The sequence below is a fragment of the Danio rerio genome, chromosome 22 (assembly GCF_049306965.1).
Source record: "Danio rerio strain Tuebingen ecotype United States chromosome 22, GRCz12tu, whole genome shotgun sequence".
Classification (NCBI taxonomy): domain Eukaryota; kingdom Metazoa; phylum Chordata; class Actinopteri; order Cypriniformes; family Danionidae; genus Danio; species Danio rerio.
The window spans coordinates 21,363,510-21,385,797 of record NC_133197.1 but is presented as its reverse complement, the minus strand read 5'-3'; the positions used below and the strand labels follow the sequence as shown (position 1 = coordinate 21,385,797).

The 22,288-nt window shown below is 35.1% G+C and overlaps 1 protein-coding gene and 1 long non-coding RNA gene across 10 annotated transcripts in view; one reads left to right on the top strand and one right to left on the bottom strand.

Moving 5' to 3' along the window:
- Positions 1–20,871, bottom strand: part of mier2 (mesoderm induction early response 1, family member 2) — a 31,853-nt gene extending 10,982 nt beyond the window's left edge. For 2 of the 9 annotated variants that reach the window (XM_068216336.2, XM_021469344.3), the window contains exons 1-11: positions 20,785–20,871; positions 18,943–19,007; positions 9,866–10,035; positions 9,650–9,772; positions 7,022–7,142; positions 6,833–6,912; positions 5,244–5,313; positions 4,978–5,129; positions 1,300–1,381; positions 1,103–1,197; positions 857–987 (exon numbers count right to left, since the gene is read on the bottom strand). In XM_068216336.2, coding sequence (XP_068072437.2) covers positions 857–987; positions 1,103–1,197; positions 1,300–1,381; positions 4,978–5,129; positions 5,244–5,313; positions 6,833–6,912; positions 7,022–7,142; positions 9,650–9,772; positions 9,866–10,027 — 1,016 coding nt within the window. In that variant the 5' untranslated portion in view covers positions 10,028–10,035; positions 18,943–19,007; positions 20,785–20,871. 9 annotated transcript variants of the gene reach the window in all.
- On the top strand, positions 13,363–15,374 carry LOC141380321 (uncharacterized). The gene is made up of 4 exons (XR_012398172.1): positions 13,363–13,491; positions 14,194–14,251; positions 14,367–14,429; positions 14,553–15,374. It is a non-coding gene; the product is annotated as an uncharacterized lncRNA (long non-coding RNA).
- Positions 20,872–22,288: the final 1,417 nt, after the last annotated feature.

Below are 22,288 nucleotides of genomic sequence, written 5' to 3'. Positions count from 1 at the left end.
CCAAACTTGACTGATTTCTGTGAGAATCTTGGGTCCATGCGGGCTCCAATAGCTCTTCTGCAGTATTTGTGATGATTGGGATGCAGTTCAACAGATGATTCATTAGAAAAATCTACTTTCTGCCACTTTTCCAAATGATCAACTAGAAGTCAAGTTTTTATTTGTCGCTCTTACAAGTGGGATTGACGACAAGACTTTTGTCAGTCATATATTTGTTAAAAACAAATTAGATTTCCTAACTTTAAAATAAGAGCTTTAGGTATGGGGTGCCACAGGGCTCTATTGTTAGACCATTCTAATTTCACATTTCAGTTTTTATATTAGTAGAAAAACTAAAACTATAATCTGCACCCTCTCCAAGACAGACAGACAGACAGACAGACAGACAGACAGACAGACAGACAGACAGACAGACAGACAGACAGACAGACAGACAGACAGACAGACAGACAGACAGACAGACAGACAGACAGACAGACAGACAGACAGACACACACACACACACACACACACACACACACACACACACACACACACACACACACACACACACACACACACACACACACACACACACACACACACACACACACACACACACACACACACACACACACACACACACACACACACACACACAGACACACACGCACACACACTATTGTTGTCATTAGATCGTTGTTTTAATTTTTTAAAAACTACATATTTTAGAAATTGTAATTAATTCAATTTTATATGAGGAAGTATTAATTATAGTAAATGTTAGGTCACTTAAATATTACTTTTAAATCTTTGAGACATTACTTAAAAAGATTTTTAAAAATCAAGCAATTAAAAAACAAACAAACAAACTCACATATTCCCAGATGGCAGATTGCACTTTTTTCGACCCAGCTTGGTGGCCTGCTGTGTGAAATACTCATGCCGCTCTGATTTCTTCCACATGTAGTAGTACTCAACACACTCACCCACTGAGCGTGTGCGGACCTGAGTGAGGGTGAATAAGGGAGACCAGCACATTAATAGGCACATCTTAAAAAAATAAGTCAAACAACTCAATGCCTACTAGGATATAATGTGTGTTATGAGACAGTTTTGTAACCTTATTGGCCTGTATGAGGTTGAAGTTCTTCCCATGGGCACGGAAACCATGCTCAAAGTAACGACGCTCCTCCTCACTCCAGCCACAAAGCTCCTCTGGAATATTTGTACAATGAAATTAACCAGATATACATATCATAATGCACAAATTGTAACTGCCTTAAAAAATGCAAAGCTAGAAAATTACAGAGGTCTTACCATTGAATACCTTAACATTAAAGCGATATCGTCTTAGTGCCTCTTCTGCATTAAAGTTGCATTTCACTAGTTCATAAAGAGCCTACAAAAGAGATGGAAAACTAAGTGTAATCACTGAAAGACCAAAACATGAATCACTAAAGATCACTAAACAAAGAATACGAGAGCGCAAATGAAAAACGGTCTGTAACATTTTAGAATGCACATACATATTTACAAACAAATTTGTAAGAAAATATTAATTTTTTGCATCCACTCCTTTATTTTTCGCACACAACAAATGGCCTATTGATTAAAAAAATAAATAAATAAAAATGCGGTTAAGAAAGCCATATTTATTTTGCAAAAACATAGAATGGCCAACCAGCAATAATTATTATCTATGGCGTACCACTGGGCTCTATTCTAGGCCATTACAACTTAATAATAGGGGTGTGACGAGCTGCTTACTCCACGAGACGAGATACAAGATGGGGTTCACAAGAATGAGATGAGAAGAGATTTGAACAGTATTTTTAACAAATCTTCAAAGATAAAATACATGAATGGAAAATATTTTATTCAACTGAAAAAAATATCACAAATTGCAAAACTATTCAGGTGCTTTTTTTAAATCAACTAGTAATAAATGTTATTTTACATTTATTTAATGAATTGTGCCATTAAGGACATACAAACACTGCTAAATATTTAGCAATAAACTCTACTGACTAACTTATTCCCTGTAAAAGTTCACATAAAAAATGAACTGCTTTCCACAAATTGAACTTTTAAAAAAATAATTTATGTAATCATGTCATTTTTAGTTTTTCATTTTTCAGCAGTTTCACTTTCATTCAGCAACAGCTTCTGTTTTTTTCCGGACAGCATAAATGTGTGTTCAGTGATGATAATGACTACGCCTGGTGTACGTCTTCAGGAGTTCACTGTGCATGTGTGTGTTTGCACTCGGAGGAGATGTGTGTGTCTGTAGTCCTTTACTGCCTCGATGGGTGCAGAAAAGTGTCAAACAGCTAAGTGTGTATGGCTTATCTTGTCGCAAAATGCAGCAAAAAGTCCTACTCAACGATAACAGTTTGATTACATCGTTTACATGTCTGTACTGCACTTTAATAATCCATCTTAATTCGTAATTAGTGTTTACAACGAATATGGCTTTAAGCATATCTAAAGTGCTATTCCATCTTATGGTATGAGCTGTGGTTAATGTGTGTAGCTGCCGGTAACAGCACCCCTTAAAACCCGGTAAAGGAAAAAATTGGTTAAATCACATTCACCTGCCCCAAACAAGTGATGCACAACTCCGAGGCCAGCCTGTCATTGTGTGCAAAGCACATGATGTGCCGTTCTAATCCAATCCTGCCTCCAATCCTCAGTGCTAAATTCACCCTCATCTCTATCATAACATAACAACTCACGAAACAACTTTTCACCTCAACAAGAAATCTCGTCGCAATTTAGTCTCTTGAAATCTCGTAGCCTGAGATCTCATCACATCCCTACTTAATAATGTATCAAATATTAGAATTATTATTTTACAGAAATGAAATTAACATTGTATCTTCAAACATATACAGAGCAGAACATAAACGAGTACACCCCATTTCTCAGTGATAATGGGTAATATATTTGGGTGTATTTGAACAAACCAGATTCATTAAAGGAATATATTTATTAAAACAATATTTCAGTCACTGAACATGTTTAGAAATAGAAAGATTAAACTTTTACATTTAAATCACAAACAATAGAATTTCAACAAAATTGTATTTATTTTTTATTTCTCTTGAATTTTGCTGTTTTTATGTTTTTTATTTAATATATTTCTCTAACATAAATTTTGGTGTACTAGTTTTGGACTGTTCTCATAAGTTATTTTGTTAGATTAGCTCCAGATTTGGCTTCAGTACTGACTAATGTAATGTATAATGTGAAATGGGAGACTTTTGAGGGGTGTATATGTTAAGCACTGCATAAAATGGCCTGCCATATAAATGAATTAACATAAAAAACTGTCTAGCAAGCATTGTTGTAAACTAAATTTAAAAACTTTATGAAAATTCTAAAATGACTTTAAGCCTTGGTCAGATCACATGATTTTGGCACGATTTCCTTGATGTAGGGTGTTGCGGGGATTTGTAAATTACAAATGGGCATCGTGATTCGTGGCACAAGATTGAATCGTTTCTTCTCGTATAGTATGGCATAGTTCACGAAAACCGATACTATGCCTGCGACGCCTAACGACACTGTCACAGAAAGTCTAGCATGTTTAAGTTTTTTCCTCATTCTTCATGACAGGTTTCATCAAGTGGGTGACACTATGCAATAGGACCACATCATTTCTTTATTATATCAGCAGGTGCTGTCGTTAATGCGCCGGTGAGGTAATCAAAAACAGGCTGCATATTTACTTATGGGTGGGTCACGGGTGGATATGATCAATCATGCAAACTACTTTTCTAAAATATTAAAGTGTTTTAAGCAATGGTATCTGACAGACTGGCACAAATATGCAGACATTTTCATTCTCACAATGAGTTTCAGAGTTCTCTTAACCTTCCAACAGAGTTTCTTTTTCTGAGGTAATCTGGGAACACTTTCAGTGTTGCGAATACATTGCAAAAGGATTTCCTGCTTATTCAAATATGTCATTAATATTAAAAACAGTTTAATATAGGCTTCTCTGAAACTGTTAATATTACAATTCAATTTTATTTAGGCTAGATTATTATTTCAGTTAACAAACCAACACAATCTCAAGGCAATTCTCAAGGCGCACAAAGCAGACTTATTTTGAAGCAGATCACCTCAAATGTTATTCGTTATACTTGTTTATAGATAACTGACCAACAAAAGATACATTAAAATTAAAATTATACCAAATGAAATTTGTTTAAATTATATTTTTCCCAAGAAAAATATATTAATTATATTTTTGTTTGTGCCTGTCCTCTACTCATCTATATGGGTGTATGATTTGGTTCGCTCTGTGGAAAATAAGGATTTAACGAATACTTTACTGTGATTGTATCACAAATCTCAGTTATACATTTGCTAATTTTTAAATATGTAATTATTTGAAAGATTGTCTTAAGCATCTGATTTTTCCTTGCTGCTGCTTCTTCTTTTATTATCTCTGGCTCACTCACGGCAAGATCAGACGAGGAATTGGCAGCAAAATATACATTTAGATTTCGAAGAAAATATCTCAATATTAAAAGGAATCATAAGTTTATTCCTATGCATTTCGTCACAAATGCCCTTAAATAATGTAGTTATTAGTTGTCTGCAAGCATCAGTGTTTCTTGAGATTGAAATAAGATTTAAAAAAAAAATGAAATTGAGATGAGAAATATATTATAGTAACACTTGTGACTGCTTTGGGAAATAATGCTTAATGTAGACGTCAAGGGATGACTGATTATGAAAGAACGTGTAGTCTGGCTCATTTATTACCCATGACAAGTTAAGAATTTATTAGGGAAATTTTGTTTTTATTAAATTCTCGCTAAATCTGACATAGTGACTTTTGTAACCATTATTAAAAATAGTGTGATCTAACCGGGGATTTAAACAATCAATATTTAATTGCTAAAATTAATTTGAAAATTAAGTAAATACTAAATACTATCAAGTAAAACAATTATAAGTGTTACAAGTGTGATTGAACCCAACCTGCTCATTGTCTTTGACTTTATCTCCAGTGGTCAAAGTGTTTGTAGGTCCACTGTCGCTCCCGTTTCTCTGGGCATCAAGCAAAAATTTCTCTACAGCCAGACTGGACATCACGTCTGGGGTCCACACTAACTGGTCCTCATTTTCATAAGCTGGGGATAGCAGAAACAAAATAGGTATGGGTCCCAGGGCACTCAGCAGGTCGGTTATGCAAAACAGGCCATTGGAGCCAATCCAAAGGACATCAGTGAAGAGAACACACTTACCTCTTTCATAAAAACTTTGTGTACAGAGAGAAGGTATTACAGCCTGATACTGGGGCCCCACCATGATATCCTGATAACAAAACATGGCACAAAATTATTTCTGTAATGAGTTTTTTTTCTTTATCCATTTAAGCAGACATTTTTTTAAATATAAAATTAAATTCTATTTACACTTAAAGGGCACCTTTTTACCCCTTTTGTGTATCCAGAATGTGTCTGTAAAGTTTCAGCTCAAAACACCCATCAGATTATTTATTATACCTTTCAGAACATTAGAATTTTCTGCTCTAAACATATTACAGCTGTTTTAGTTGCCTGTGCCTTTGGTGTGAGCACCATTCCCATGTGCCTGTCAGTGTGCCTCAATCACCGCCTCGGCTGCATCAGATAAACAGCACAGTGAAGAAAGCAAGTCTCATGTAACGTTTGAGAGAAATACTACAGTAAGAACTTTCCCAATGATTATTTGATGTATTTGTTGTGGAGTTAATTCAAGCCTTTCTGCAACAATAAGTCACGCAAAATGTTGTTGCAATGTAACAAACATACAAAGACACACATCGCGTTTAACTTTGCACTGTTTGTGCACGGCAAAACGTGACAGGATACACGTTAATGTTCACTGTTGTATGGATATATGTTACGTTAATGTACAAAATGAACCTGATTTAACATCCACAAACCGGGATTTAAGCATCTTCCTTTCTAATTGTACCGACATGTGGCTGTGGTGACAAAGAAGTTAAAATTGCTGTAATTCATTACAGGCATGCACTGTTTTAAAAACGCTTTAAACTTGTAAAAGTCATTCTTGATCACATTTGACTGATGATTGATGATCACAGAGCGCTAAAAAGATCTTTTAATCCCAGTTGCTTTGATATGATTATACATGCTACTACGAGACATGTTAATACGCGGATGTCAATCAATTCTGTGGGCGGGGAAACCGCACTCCTACATCACGTTGCAGTGGGCCTAAAAAAAGGAGGGATTTGGAAATTTAAAAAAAATATACTAATTGTCTTTATATCATTCCAATATGACTGTGGACACACTATACAGACACACTGTCTAAACAGCTTACAAAAGAAGATTTTCATCATAGGTGACCTTTAATGTTTGTGGTCAGTAAGATTTTAAAAGATTTGAAGCAAAGGTTCCATTTATTTTTATCAAAATATAATTTGGGAAAAGTAATATTATGAAAGTTCATTACAGCTAAAACTACTGTTTACTGCGTCTTCTTTGATGGCAAAGCCTATTTTTAAGCAGTCATTGCTCAAGTCTTCAGTGTCACAGAATCCTTCAAAATCTTTTGTATATCCTTCAAATTAATGTGCCCTTGCTGACTAAAAAACTCAAGATTGCGCTTTCTACATACAATTTTTAAGAACAAGTTGAATAAGAAAACTATTAATTTGGATTGCCTTTAAATATGGTGTCCCACTGGGCTCTTTACTTGGACCAGTCAAATTTATACTTTTTTTAAATTGGCAAGTTAAGACTGTACTGTTACTATTGTATAAGCTCCTAAAATTGTTCACCAGCATTTAAGCATAGATGAGTATAACAATAAAATGTTTTACTTTGCGGCCATCACTGGAGGGGATGGAGGTGCTTTCTGAGTCATCTTCGGAACAGCTAACTGAAGTGTCTTTGTCATCACCTGGACAGGTTTACAGAAAGTAAACAGAATTATATTTCAAAGTATGTTCAGTGTGGCGAAATCATCTTGTACATTTATACAATTAAGGCATTATAGTGTGATGTTCTACCTCTTAGGTGACATTGTAAGAGGTCAGATGCATGGGACTTGATGGTGAGTGTGAGGTCATCAGCAGAGGAATGGTTGTCCACATCCTCCCCTCCAGAGAGCAGGTCTTTATGTATCTGAACCTACAAAAATATTGAAAAGCCAGAATTCTAAACAGGATCAAACTAGTGATGCAAATTTGCCAAGTTTTTCTACATCCTTAAATTTAAACATTTAAATTTAAAATTAGATCAGTTGCAGTTTTTATGCATATTTTGTATAGTAGATGGAAGTCAGAATTTTTAGCCCCCCTGAATTATTAGCCCTCCTAATTTCTGTTTAACAAAGAGAAGATGTTTTCAACACATTTCTAATCATAATAGTTTTAATAACTTATTTCTAGTAACTGATTTATTTTATCTTCGTCATGATGACAGTAAATAATATTTTACTAGATATTTTTCAAGACACTTCTACACAGCTTAAAGTGACATTTAAAGGCTTAACTAGGTTAATTAGGCTAACTAGGCAGGTTAGGGTAATTAGGCAGGTTATTGTATAACGAGCTTAAAGGGGCTAATAATTTTGAACTTAAAATGTTTTTTAAAAATTAAAAACTGCTTTTATTCTTGCCGAAATAAAACAAATAAGACTTTCTCCAGAAGAAAAAGTATTATATCAAACATACTGTGAAAATTTCCTTGATCTGTTAAACATAATTTGGGACATATTTAAAAAATAAAAAATAAATAAAAATATAAATATGTATATTTTTCTTTTTTTTAAAAGAGCACAGATTAAATTTAGAGGCCTCTAATAAAGATATATGACTGAGTGAATGCAAATGTTTATCAAAATTTCCTTCTGAATCATGCAGTTGCTGCATTCATCACCCAATCAGTTAGCAGTTTTCATGGAGGACAATGAACCCCATCACACAGCAAAATGGGTAAAGTAGTTCACCGAGCAGGAAAGAAATAAAAATAATGAAATGGAAAGTTCAAGAGTCTTGATCTAAACCCAACTGCAAAAAACACAAAAAAATTATGGCAAAATTTTCCCTGTATGAGGCTATTGATGTCCTGTGTGAGGCTATTGATGTCCTGTGGCCACATTTGTTAGGGTCATTCCATTAAATGTCCTGTACACTTTGTACTAAATTTTGACTTCTGTAGCATTCAGAAATTGTAGATGAAAACTTTCTTTGTGCTACAATCACTGCTGCTCTCTTTGATCACCATAAAAGGGGTTTTCTGTTTTTTTTTAACATAGTATAACCACAACTAAAATTCTTTTAGATCTTGAAAGGTAAACAATACAAGAAATTAATATTTTCTGGCAATAAAAAGGTTTATAAGCTTTTCTTTCTATATATACAGGGGTTGAACAATAAAACTGAAACACTGGTTAGTGTTATTATTTATTATTATTTTAACACTATTTAGTGTTGGAGGTTTTATGGCTAAATTTCTTCATTGATTGGACATTCACCAGTAAGAGCAGAGTGTGAAGGTTTAATTAGCAGAGTAATCGCACTGTTTTGTTAAAAATATTGCAATGCACACAATATTATGGGTGACAGAGTTTATAAGTTCAAACTGTTGTTGCGCATCTGTGACCAAGACAGCAAGTCTTTGTGATGTATCAAGAGCCACAGTATTCAGAGTAATGCCAGCATACTACCCAGAAGGACGAATTACATCCAACAGGAGTAACTGTGGACTATCTAAAATGGGATGTCCCGGTACTAACCCGAATTGTATCCAAAAACATACAACCACAGATGCCGAACTCATTGCAGAATTAAATGTGCATCTCAACTCTCCTGTTTCCACCAAAACTGTTCATCGGGAGCCACACAGGGTCAACATACATGCAACATATAGCCAAACCTTTGGTCACTCATCCCAGTGCCAAACGCTGGTTTCAAGGGTGCCAGCAGCAAAAATCTCGGGCTGTGGACAACAGGGAACATATTTTTTCTCGGATGAGTCCACCTTCACTGCCTTTCCCACATTTAGGAGAGTTACAATGTGGAAGAAAGAAGCGTACCATCCAGACTGTTTCATGCCCAGAGTGATGCATGGCAGTGGATCAGTGATGGTTTGGGCTGCAATGTCAAGGTGTTCCCTAGGCCCAATTCTTGAGCAAGAAGGGCAAGTCAATGCCAATGACTACTGAACCATTCTGGATCACCCATTGGTTCAAACATTGTATTCTGAAGGCGGTGCCTTGTATCAGAATGAGAATGCACCAAAATACACAACTAAACTGGTGACAGAAGGGTTTAACGAACATAAAAGTGAAGTAGACCATCTCCCATGACCTGCACAGTCACCAGATCTAAATATTATTGAGCCATTTTAGAGTGTTTTAATAGGAGTGGGGTTTTCCTTCCACCAGCATCATGTAGTGACCTGGCCACTATTCTGCAGGAAAAATGGCTCAAAATCCCTCTGGCCACTGTGTATCTGTCATTCCCAAGATGAATCGATGCTGTATTGGCCACAAAAAAGGTCCGACACCACACTAATAAATTATTGTGGTCTAAAACCAGGTGTTTCATTTTCATTGTCCAACTCTTGCATATATATTTAAAAAATGCAAATAAGCAGCATTTTATAAGTGTTTACTGTAGAAGAATTTTAACCTTGTCCAGTGTGATTTCAGGCAGACTGGCTGCCAGCTCATTCGGCTCCTGTTGTTGCAGGACAGGATCAGGCATTTTGTACCCATAAAGTGCCAGTAGTTGCTCAAGAGACATCTCACCACCCTGTGGAAATAAAAAAAATAATAAATCCAATTTTTTTCTAATCAAAGATCTAATCAAAATGATCAATGCATAGCAAGACGCTGTACCACTCACTGCCTGGGACTTGGTTGCCATCTTCACCGCCTGCCTCCGCAGAGCCACCAGGCTCCTGTCCTCCTCTAGGAACGTGGTTGCCCGGGGAAGGGCCTCCAGTGGCCCCACATAGCCCTGGTGGAAAATGTCTACACGACTGTGCCGTTGGTCTTTGGAGCCCATTCGAACTGCTAATGCACAACAAAAATTAATTAGTAAGTAGGGCTGGACGATTAATCGAAAAGAAATTGAAATCGACATTCAGAACCTATAATCAATCAAATTTTTTCAAGTAAACTTTTTCAAATATTTTCCCTACCGTGTGTGAAGTCATGTGACCTCGCTCTGTTAAGGCTGAATTATACTTATTATATTATTCTGATATGATAGTTCTGCCAAGCACAAACGTACAGTCTGGTGCAGCCTTCGCATACCCACGCACCTTTCAGAAAAATGTACTTACACACAAAGATGCGTTTCACAAACTTTTTGATTGGTCGATTTGGTAGTGGTGACGTTGGTAGGCGGCCCAGAGAGCCACGTTTAGGCAATGTGTTTTAATTTCAGTTGTTCAGCATTGATGTTCAATAAATAATCATAGACAATAGATAGTGTGTGTTTACTTCAATTATTTTAAAATCAAGTAATGCATCATACGCTCAAAAATCTCTGACTTGTAATATGTGAGCATATTTATGTGCAAAACTTGTCAGTGAACTATGATATATAAATAAATAAAATTAATAATTAAAATAACCGTTCAATAATCATAATCGAGTTAAAATGTTAATTAATTGAAATTTAGATTTTAGGCCAAATCGTCCAGCCCTATTAGTAAGTATAACTATAAATTAATTCAGTTAGAAAACAACAATCATCAACACTCAAACAACAAACAAATAACTCAGAATAACTTAAAATTTTATTGATAAATACAAGCAAAATTTGAAAGTAACCTTTTAAATCCAAACTATTAAGATCATGTGAAAAAAATAAGTATTTGTGGGTCAGCCACTAGTAACAACATCTCAGTTTGACCTGATGAAATAAAATTATGTCAAAAATCCAAACAACCAGCTTTTGAACATTTGGAAAGAAGCAGTTACATAGTTAAACTGATAACAAGATTATTTAAAGGATAACTATAGAACCAACTGAAAATACCACATTAAATCATTGTTAACTTCTATTCTTTATAGAAGCTTAGAGATTAATTTGAGGACCATTTAACATATAAAGATTTGAATCAAAAGCGTGTTATAAAACCAAAATACACCGCACACACACTGCATTTCTTATTGACTGAAAGTTCTGCCAAAAAAATCAGTTAACGCACAGGTAGTTCATGTCAGTCTTGTTCACAGTCATAAATACACGCACTATATACAAACAGTAGCAGTAACCATGTTTGACCATGAGCAATTTGCAAAATCTACACAGTTTACACATTCTACACAAATGAACACATTAGTTGGGCCAGACAGAATCTGCGGACATTTTTTTTTTGCTATATCTGTGCAGAATTTTGTAAAAAATCTGCGGATTTAAGCGGAATGATTTTGGGAGTATCGTAACTAAAAATTTGATATATGAAATAAAAAAAATAACACCTTTTTAACTTTCATATAGTTTTTCCATTGCAAATCCAATTACATTCATTTAATAGTTGAACAAAGCAAGTCTCATATATAATATCTCTACAAAAAGACAGAAAATATCTCAATAATAATTAGTCAATAATGTTACTGAAATTAATTAACTGAAAAAATGTAAATTTACACACATCTACAAAAGTAAATAAAATAATAAATAGACTCGATGTGCTAAAAATCTGCGAAAACCCGTGGATTTCTGCTCGCACAGATTCCGTGTTGGACTAGCCATTAGATATGCCCATGTCATACACAAAACACAGTCTCTTTTTCTATCGCTGTCTGCTTGCGTCTGGTTCAAAGTGGGCAGATCTAACATGGTTTTTACACATTCTGTCAAATATAGCACTGCAAAGGGATAATACTAGTTTTAACTTGACTAATACTTGGCAAATGACCAAGGTATATGTTGGATAATTAATGCCATGCATTTGAAGTGATAATGCACATCCAGCTGGTTGTTCTCACAGAATAAAGCCCAACAGGCTTATCAGCGGCCGACACAAAAAGCGAGGGGCTGTTGTACAAGTCTGAAAGGCTTTATTGTGTTAGAACAACTCGCTGTTTGTACATTATCCCACTTATTATACAGCTGCTTTAACCAAAACTAAATAAGACTGCTGATCTGAGCTGTAAATATTATGTTTTTAGTTAAATGTAATGCTTGCAGAAAGAAACATGTCTTAACAAATAGTGTCTATGCTAACCTATTTATATTATTCAGATATAAGATGGTGCCGAACAGTCAAGAACAGAGGACTGACAGATAAACATAAATGTATATAAACATATCAATAACCGGTCAAGATGAATCATAATACACAGACAAGCCCATTTTATTAGTCTAATCGGTTGTTATCGGGAAAAGTAAACCTTGGAATTTTCTGGTCGACCAATCACAATCAAGTAACCCAGAGAGACGTCTAATGGAAGAAAAAAATTGATGACGAGCCATTGAATTGTTGGAAAAATAATGCACACTATGTGGTGATGTTACATCCACTGCGTTTAATTAATACTTAAGAACTGGTTATTCATTGAATATCTAAATCCACAGCGGAATGAACCGCCAACTATTTCAGCACATCTTTTACGCAGGGGATGCCCTTCAAGCCACAACCTAGTACTTGGAAACACCCATACACGCTCGCATTCACAAATGCACTCATACTCTACGGATAATTTAATTTATCCAATTCACCTGTAGCGCATGTCTTTGGACTGTGAGGGAAACTGAAGCACCCGGAGGAAACCCACACAAACATAGGGAGAACATGCAAACTCCACACATTAATGCCCACTAACCCAGCCGGGACTCGAACCACTGACCTTCTTGATGTAAGACAACAGTGCTAACCATTGTGCCACAGCAAAAACATAACATTGAAATCAAAATCCTCTAAAGGATTGTTATTCTGCATTAATCAGGACAATTGGAATTGAGAACAGCCCCCAACAAGACTCTGCAATGTGAACGGCATCTACACTCATGTAAGTCTAATTCTCCTTATCACAAGGTTCACGTAATCTTGGATCCGGCCCGCATGCAGAGCAGATGTTGCGGTCACTGTGACCCAAGAGCACAACAGAGAAAATCTGTGTTAAACACCCAGCCTACATTAAAAAAAAATGAATTATGGCTTTAGTTGGTCCAAAGAATGTAACTATATTGAAATTAAACAATTTGCTTATGTTTGTGTATTAAAAATAAAAGTGTTGTGTTGGAAAAAATTAGAAAAAGTAAGTTTTCACATTTAAACAGCTTGCTTAATTAACATGAACGAAAGGGAGTTGTGTTGCTTCTGCAGTACTGCATTTTGGTCAATAGGTGGAGTAATATCTGCACATGCGCAGTTTCAAAACAACACAGGAAGTAAGAAGATTCAAACCACAACGATCACTCTCAGCTCGGCGCCATATTATGGGAATCAAAAAATGAAGATTACAGTACAAATTGAGAACGTGCACAAAGCTTTGCCCAATGTGGACACACAGGTGAGATTTTATTTACTTTTTATGTATTTATATTGAGGCTGTGACAACATTTGAGTCATTAATGTACTCCCTTGTAATACTCTGTTGTGTTTGTGTATAGTATTGTTATGAAATTGCCATGTTCCCTGTTTCTTTTTCACATTAATGACAGATAAATTTGTAGTTTTTTTGCATTCCTGTGAGCTTTTATACTATTAACTCCCCTAAAATAAAGTTGCAAACAATGGTAGTAAGGAATAGTCATGTTAGAATAGTCTAAGCATTTCACTTATAGCACCCGTGCTGCTGATAATGTGACAATAAAAGTGATTTGATTTTTGATTTGATAGTCTCTATTTTAAATGAGTGTCAAGCTGTTTGTCAAGTTTGAATGCTAGTTTTGATAACTTACATAATATTAATTAAAAGGTGGTGTTGGCACATTGTTATTATTCAAGCCTGTTAACTTAAAAAAAAAAAAAAAAACTTGACAAGCATATGTGACACTTAAATAGGATGACATCTAGCATGATGACATATTTAATGTAAGCTTATTTGTTTGGTCATCTAACACGTTTAAACTTTTAAGTTTAGTAGTTTGCAGTGTTTTATTTTTTTCATTTTTATTATTATAAATATATTATTCTAAATGCTATATATTTATATTATTATATTTTATTATTACAAATATTTGCTCACTCGCATCTATTTTCTCCCTCACAGGTTTACAACTCAACCTCTAAAGTCCCATATCTGGCTGAGGAGACTGTGGATCATCCAGGTACTATGCCTTTAGATGCCTATACACACATTAAAATGATGTACAGTAAAAATTACTAGTAATTTTAACTACTAATTATTTAGTAAATTACTAATTGTCATTTCATGTCATTTAGAACATCACCAGTGGAAAAAAGGTGTGAATGCATCCTCAAAGCCCCTAAGTGAGGGAGTACATGGTAAGCAATTTACATTTTATTTTATTATTTTTTAAAAACATTTTGTATTTTCCTCTTAAACCAATTCCTCCTTTCACCTTTGATCTGTTGGTAAATGTTTATTTTTTTATCTGACATTTTTAGGATGCTTGGCATGATGAAGCACAAACCTTGATGTGCAACACCACCTTATGAATCTACAGTAGTTACATTAACATTTAGCAGACTCTTTTGTCTAAAGTGACTTACAACTGAGAAGACATTCAGCAAATCAACAAGAAGAGTCTGTACACCCAAGATGTGCTAATTATACAAAGAATGTTAAGAATTAAGAATGCTTTTACATGTGGTTTGTCAAGCCCACTTACCTGTGTGAAGCAGACTTTATGCACAATGTTTTTTTTGTGTTTTTTTTTTTTTTTTAGATATAGGGAGTGGTTGTAAGAAAGTGTCTGGTGCAAATGTGCAGAAATGTTGCAAATGTCAGAGATGAATGTGTGTAGCTATTGCATGTTCTGTGATGGTTGGTCTAATTTAAGGCGTAGTGCTGATCGTGTTACTTTGCCTGAAAATGTTAATCTTTCTTTGAACAACTGAAGTGTTATCTGCTTTTTCAGTGTAAAGAAGGTACAGCATAGTTTACAAAAGAAGACTTAATTTTTCGAAGTATATTTTTGTAAATCATTTGAAGGCAGAATATTATTTTTGAATGTTTTTTTGTAATATATGAAAAGTATTATTTTGAAAAGTGTATTTTATTATGCTTTTGTAAGCATATTTTTGTAAATCATTTATTGTTTTAAATTTACTTCATACTTGTATTACTATTATTTTAATAGTATTAATATTTTAACATATTGTAATATGTACAGATAAAGACAATATTTAGATTTTGATAATCATTTGATTGCTGGAAAATGTGTAAAACTGTAAAAATGCTATTGAATAAACTCAATGAAACGGAAACAGTTTTTTTTATTTGGTTAAACATAACAATATAAATTTTAGAATAATTGAACTTAAATAACTACATTGATTAAAGCTAAACTATAAATGTTACATTGATTGAACTAAACAACATTACATTACCTTTATGTAACTAACTTAAGTTCACTAAAATTAATATTCTTTCTTAAAGATAACTTAACTCGGTTACGTGGAACCAGTGGACAAAAAAAAGTTAATTAACGCCAACATATCATTTTTTTGAGTGTATGACCCATGTCAGCACTTTCTTATTGTTCTCAAGACTTTAAAATCCAGACTGCAACTCTGCCCACGACCTTTGGCCAGAGGAGAACCAGTTACCCCAATTGAGCTTGATTGCTTCCAAATTATGTTCTTCACTTCCGGCAACTGGTAAAGCTTTGATTCTATGCCACTGGCTTGCTTGTTTCGGGCTGGTGGAGCTGTTCTTCAGTGGATCAGCCTTTAACAGTGACATTTGTACTGAACTGAACTGTTTCATGTTGAATCATTGAATACCTTTTCGCTTGTAAGCTGCTTTGGACAAAAGGGTCTGTAATATCAAAATCAACTGTATGGATAGACCATTCCCATATCTGGCACCTAAATTCTGCAAACTCTAGCACAGTTTGGGAGGCAGACACACTCTGTTAGTTCAAAACTAGACTAAAAACAAATCGCTTTACACAAGCAAGCATACACATAAAACACAAATGCATAACTCTGAAATCCAAATCCTCTAAAGGATTGTTATTCTGCATTAATCAGGAAAACTGGAGTTGAGAACTCCTCCCAACAAAACTCAGCAATGTGAAAGTCATCTACACTCATGTTAGTCTGTTTCTCATTATCACAAGGTTCACATAATCTTGGATCCAGCCTGTATCCAGAGCAGATGTTGTGGTCACTGGTGACCCAAGAGCACAAGCCTGATTCCTGCAAGACCCCAGAGACAGAACCTCTGTGTTAAACACTCGCCCTATGACCTTTGTACTTTGACCTGCAGTTTCTCATCATTCTCAAGTCTTCAACATCCAGACTGCAGCTCTGCCCACAACATTTGGCCAGAGGAGAACTGGTCACCCTGACTGAGTTTGATTTCTAACAAGGTTTGTTCTTCACTTCCGACAATTGGTGAAGTTTAGATTCATTGCCACTGGTACCTCTGGTTTGCTTGTTTAGGGCTGGTGGAGCTGCTCTTCAGAGGATCAAAACTGAACTGAACCGTTTCATGTAACATCATTGAATACCTCTTCATTTGTAAGTCGCTTTGGACACAAGTTTAAATGCAACTGCACTAAGCTAAACTGAACTTCAACAGTGACATTTAATCTAAGTAGAAATACACCAGTATTCTACCACTACTCTCCTGCCTGCCTGATTTGCTGTAATGTTTCATAATCTAAAATATTGCAATGGACTTTTCTTTTCTTCGACTAAGTTAATCTGCTTTGGCACGATCTACATTGTAAAAAAGTAAATAAAGATGAATTGAATGGAATGTAAAATCTCAGATGTGCATTATTTTTAAATAATTAAACATACCATCATCAAATTTTCCCTTATACTTCAGTTACCACACCTAAAGACATGGTTTAGAAGTTGTATTTCAAGACATTTGTCAGGTTTTCATCCTCAAATATCCTCTATAGGTAGTACTAGGTTTTCGAGCAACAACCAAATCGATGCGTGATTCAAAATAGATAAGTAACCCAAGCTTAGTGCCTGATACGTCTTCCCTATCCGCTACATCAGTGGTCCTCAACCACCGGGTTGCGGACCGGTACAGGTATTTGGATCAATTGGTAATGGGCCGCACAAGAAATCATTAATTATTTCAGTTTTATTTATTATCTGTCTGAACAATCTTTTATTTTGAAAAAACTTTTATTGAAAAAAATGACCATATTCTCTCTCTTATATCTCGGTCATTTGAGTGCCCAAATATTTAACCCACAAGCAGCAAAATGAGTGAGAAACAGACCCCTCTGGAAAGTTGTTTTTTAGCTAAGGGAAAAGGGTCCAATGAAGGACCTGTTAACTGCCAAGAAATGGATCCGCAACCTATTTGTCAACAAATCAGGTGAATCCACCATGTCTGTGCAAGAAGACTAACTGCTGGAGATCGCAAATGACGACAGCCTTTTAGGGGCCGTTCGCATATCGTGTCTTTTATAATGTTCACACGTTCATTATTTCCAATTGATCTGCGCGGCTTGCATGGCCTGTGGCATGGCAGGCTCACGTCTTTTAGATGCTTTGAGAACACCTCGAGTCACATTGAAAAAACTGACCGATCAGCTTCAGCTTGTATGGAATATACACATTTCGGTCTTGTCAGAGTGACAGCAATGTTATGTCAGTTTGTCATCCTCTGAGAAAAACGGTTGATGGTCACCTAGCAACCTACGAACCATCGCCCCCGCCACCCTCCCTCCCAGTCCGCTGTAAATATTTAAGCGTTGACCGGTCCGTGGTGATAAAAAGGTTAGGGAACACTGCTCTACATGAGCAAAGCTGCAACCTTTGAATGCATGAAGTATTCAACACACTTCTATTTGGCAGTTAAAAAAGTACATTATCCAGGTTTTTAAAGCAACACTATGCAACTTTCTCTCGCATCTTTCCCTTGTGGTTGATAAGAACAAGTGTCTGTAACCAGTGTTACAAAACTACAGCTGCACTTCCCCGTGGGCATCGCATTTTGAGAAACAAGCAAAAGCTGACACCTTGTTTGGAAACCATGTCCACCAACCAGGTAAATTAGCTTGTATTACACTACACTATGTTCCACAAATATCATAATATTATTTGTTAATTGTTTCCCAATAACTAAAGTAACAGTGACAAAAAGAATAGTAGTATGTTAGCATAAATTTCTGCCATTCATATTTGCATGTATGTTTACTTCTCAAGTTCACAGTTACAGATATTTGACTGAATAATAAAAATGCTTGCTTGGCATGCTGTCTGGGAGAGGGATCAGAACACCGTAACTTGTGTTATACCCCTTATCAGGGGAGAGATAGGGGTCAGAGTGCAGTGTCTAGCCCAGCATCAGAAGACTCCCCTGCTCCAATTTAAATAAAAATCAGGTTTAAATATGTTGGAGGGATGCTAAAATTGAGAAATAATGGAGGAAGGACAAGCTTGGTTTCTTCTAGGGGTTTGGTTTTATCTTGATTGGATAATAAAATGATTGTCAATGATAAATTAGCCATGTCGAAACATCTGCCCATGCACCTCACAAAATTTTTTATACAACATCACAAAAGGTGTGATTTTAATATTCAATATATGTCCTTGCTCCACTGGGTCACTCACTCAAAGTTACAAGAGTTATTTCAGGCAACAAGAGGAGGGTCTGGTAGCCTCTGCAGCAGACTTCATTTAATTAAAATTAATTCTACTGATGTAATTTTTAGAGACATTTTTACGTCGAAAACATTACATAGAGCTGCTTTAAAGCGCACTTATTATTTTAAGAACTTTTTGTGTGAATGCACAACGTACACCATTTACACTACAAAATAGTTTAGAACAGTGCGTAAATCAAATTGGGACGCACCTATAGTGATATGGAACTGTAATGCAGTCAAGACCTGCCTGGAACTACTGCAGCTGTGTGATTCCCTGAAAATAATTGCACACAATCATTCATCAGCACCATAATATTAATTAACATTACACTTCTCAGAGTTTGACCATCCTTCACAAACTATCTAACATATTAAACATAGTACATGAACTATGTTCAAAATGATGTAATAATGTAGAGTTGTGGGATTAATCAAAATCAAATCGCAATTTGAAATGTGTATATGTATATATATATATATATATATATATATATATATATATATATATATATATATATATATATATATATGCATGAATAACGAATAACATCAGAGTTGAAGTGCTTCAAAACCAGTCCGGCTGTGCTTCAGAAAATTAGAAAATTAAACATGCTAGACTTTCTGCGATGGTGTCGTGAGGCATCACAGGCATGGTATCGGTCGTCGTGAACTGAGCCACATTTCATGAGATACAATTGAATCTTGTGTCATGGCGTACATTTGTCATTTACGACTACCCACAGCACACTACGTCAAGCAAATAGGCCAAAATCGTGTGGTCTGACCGGGGCTTAATGACTTGCCAATTGAGTGAGCACACTCGTTCTGCCCAATCAGAATTGCTCAACTGAACTACAAGTTAACAAGTGGGATGATGATGCTTCAGAAGCATTAAAAGACGAATTAATATCAATAAAAAAACAGCATTTGTAATATGGGAATATTTTGGTTTCAAAGTCACATACACCAAACAAAAGCAGGTATATTTAAAGAGCTGTCACAGAATTGTTGCCACGGCTTACAGATTACTGAGCTAAAGCTTGAATTAAGTTAAAATCAGCTTGAAGTTTAAATTTAATCATTATTCAAATCGCAATTGCAATATCTGTCAAAAAAAACTAAAACACAACTAGATATTTTCCCCAAATCGCACAGCTGTAATATAAAGTAAGTTATTGTTTCAAAGAGAATACATAACAGATAAGTAACGTTAATAAGAACATTCTAATTTCAAAGCACAAGCACAAGACATGCTTTAGTAAACATAGTTTAGACCAAAATAGCAGAGGGGTAATGTATCAAACTTGATAATAAACTGAACTAATTTGTAATTTCACAACTACAAGACATCATCTAGCCTATCTTTGTCTCAAATAACAAGCCTCCCTTTAAAAAAAAGTTTATTTCACCACTAAACTGTACAAAGCTGTCAGTGTTTACCTCACAAACACTTCCAGACTTCGCCCACAACTCAAAATATCTAGAATTTTACTATTAGAAACTTGTTTATGTTGTCTTTTCTTTAGTTTATCCTCTTCACGACCGTTAAACGCATCTGTACGCGACCAACACTGAAGTTTGCAGCAGGTCGTCGCACAGGCGCTTTCCTGTAGTCAGTGCTGAACATTTGCACTGTGACACTAAACCGGTGCGAGAAGGAAACAGTTTTAGGGAAGTCGAGGAGGCAAGTGACAGTATGTGAAGTTTTGAAACTTTTAGACCTGCCATCCGTCCCGCTCCGCGCGCACCTGGGACGCACTTCAGCACCAGTGCTCCCGTTGTTTCGTACGGGACTCGATCGGGCAAATTAAACGCTCGTGAACGCGTACAGAGAGAGAGACAGATAGAGTGGCGAAACGCTGAGGAGTGCTCCCATTTTAACTTCCTCCTCGTTAATGACCGCGTATATTTCCCGCTTTTGGAGTCGGACGATCAAACGGCCGCGGTCTTAAGCTGCCCGTTAATGCGTGGCTGCCCGTTAAAGTGTACCGGGGCGGCTGAATGATTAAATCGTTGTGTTGTTCTTCCCCCGAGCCCCGCAGCTCACTTACCTCCGCCATTCCGATTCTGCGCAAGCGGTGGAATGCCCGGATGTTGTGTAGAACTCCTATTGAACTTACATCTGACTAACTAACACTGATGACAGTCACCAAAGCAGGGCTATTTAATCATATAGGGACTCATGTGTAATGCGTTTATAGAAATGGATGCTGTTTGTAATAAATGGGCAGAAATATATACTTTAAAATCTGAAATGGATAATGCATTTCAATTTAGCAAGAATGTATGAAATTACAGCTTTCTTGAATTCATGTGAATATATTTACATATTTGGTGTAAAGATGTGCAATTAATTTCAGTTTGTGTCTTTGAAAGCTGATTTCTGGGTCAAAATCCATTAAATATGTAGATATCGTTGATTAAAATTACACATTTTGTATATGGTCTATCAAATCTTTTATAACACACACACACACACACACACACACACACACAYATATATATATATATATATATATATATATATATATATATATATATACACAAATTTATTTATGCAATTTCAAAATTCAAAACACCATTTGTAAATACATCAATCCAATTCTTGAATTCAAAACACTGTTCGTAAATACTCAAATCAAATACGTAAATATAAAACACACTTTATAAATACACAAATCAAATTCGAAAATTCAAAACACTATTCATAAATAATATACAAATCCAATTCGTAAATTCAAAACACTATTCATAAATACACAAATACAAATTCGTGAATTGAAAACACAATTTATAAATACACAAATCCAATTTGTAAATTCAAAACACTATTCATAAATACGCAAATACAATTCTTAAATTCAAAACTCGATTAAAAAATACACAAATACAGTTCATTTGACCAAACTATTAATGATTTTTACTTGTGAATTCACACATTGTGTGTTGTATTTATGAATTGTGTTTTGAATTTACAAATTTAATTTTGTCAATGTGATGTGACAAATGTATGAATTTTATTTTGTAAATATCTTATTTTTGAGACTGATTTGGCTCCATATGTTTCGTATTAATCATAATAATAACATATTTAAAAAATAAACGTCCGCAGTACTGCTCAAATGTTTAAGACTTGATTTAAAAAAATTAATAAAAAAAAGAAAAATAATCATCTATTCATAAAATATTTTTTTTATGGTCACCAATACATGTTATAGTGAAAGCTAAAACAAAGTGAACTAATATTAGCCAACAATTGGAAATAATGTTTGCTATTTTAAAGTTGAAGTGATAAATGTAATTTATTTTTGTGATTCAATGTACTTTTTCAACGTCACATGATCCTTTATAATATGCAGGTTTTTTTGGTTCAAGAAACATACATCAATACAATATGTTGTTGTTGTTGTTTTTTTGTGGAATTTGTACTCATTTTGTAGCAATCTTTGTAAATAAACAGAGCTCTGCTTTCTATTGTTTTATTAGTTTATTAGTTTTTTGAGTTTAACTGTATTTCCCAGAGATGGGTTGCGGATGGAAGGGCATCCGCTGCAT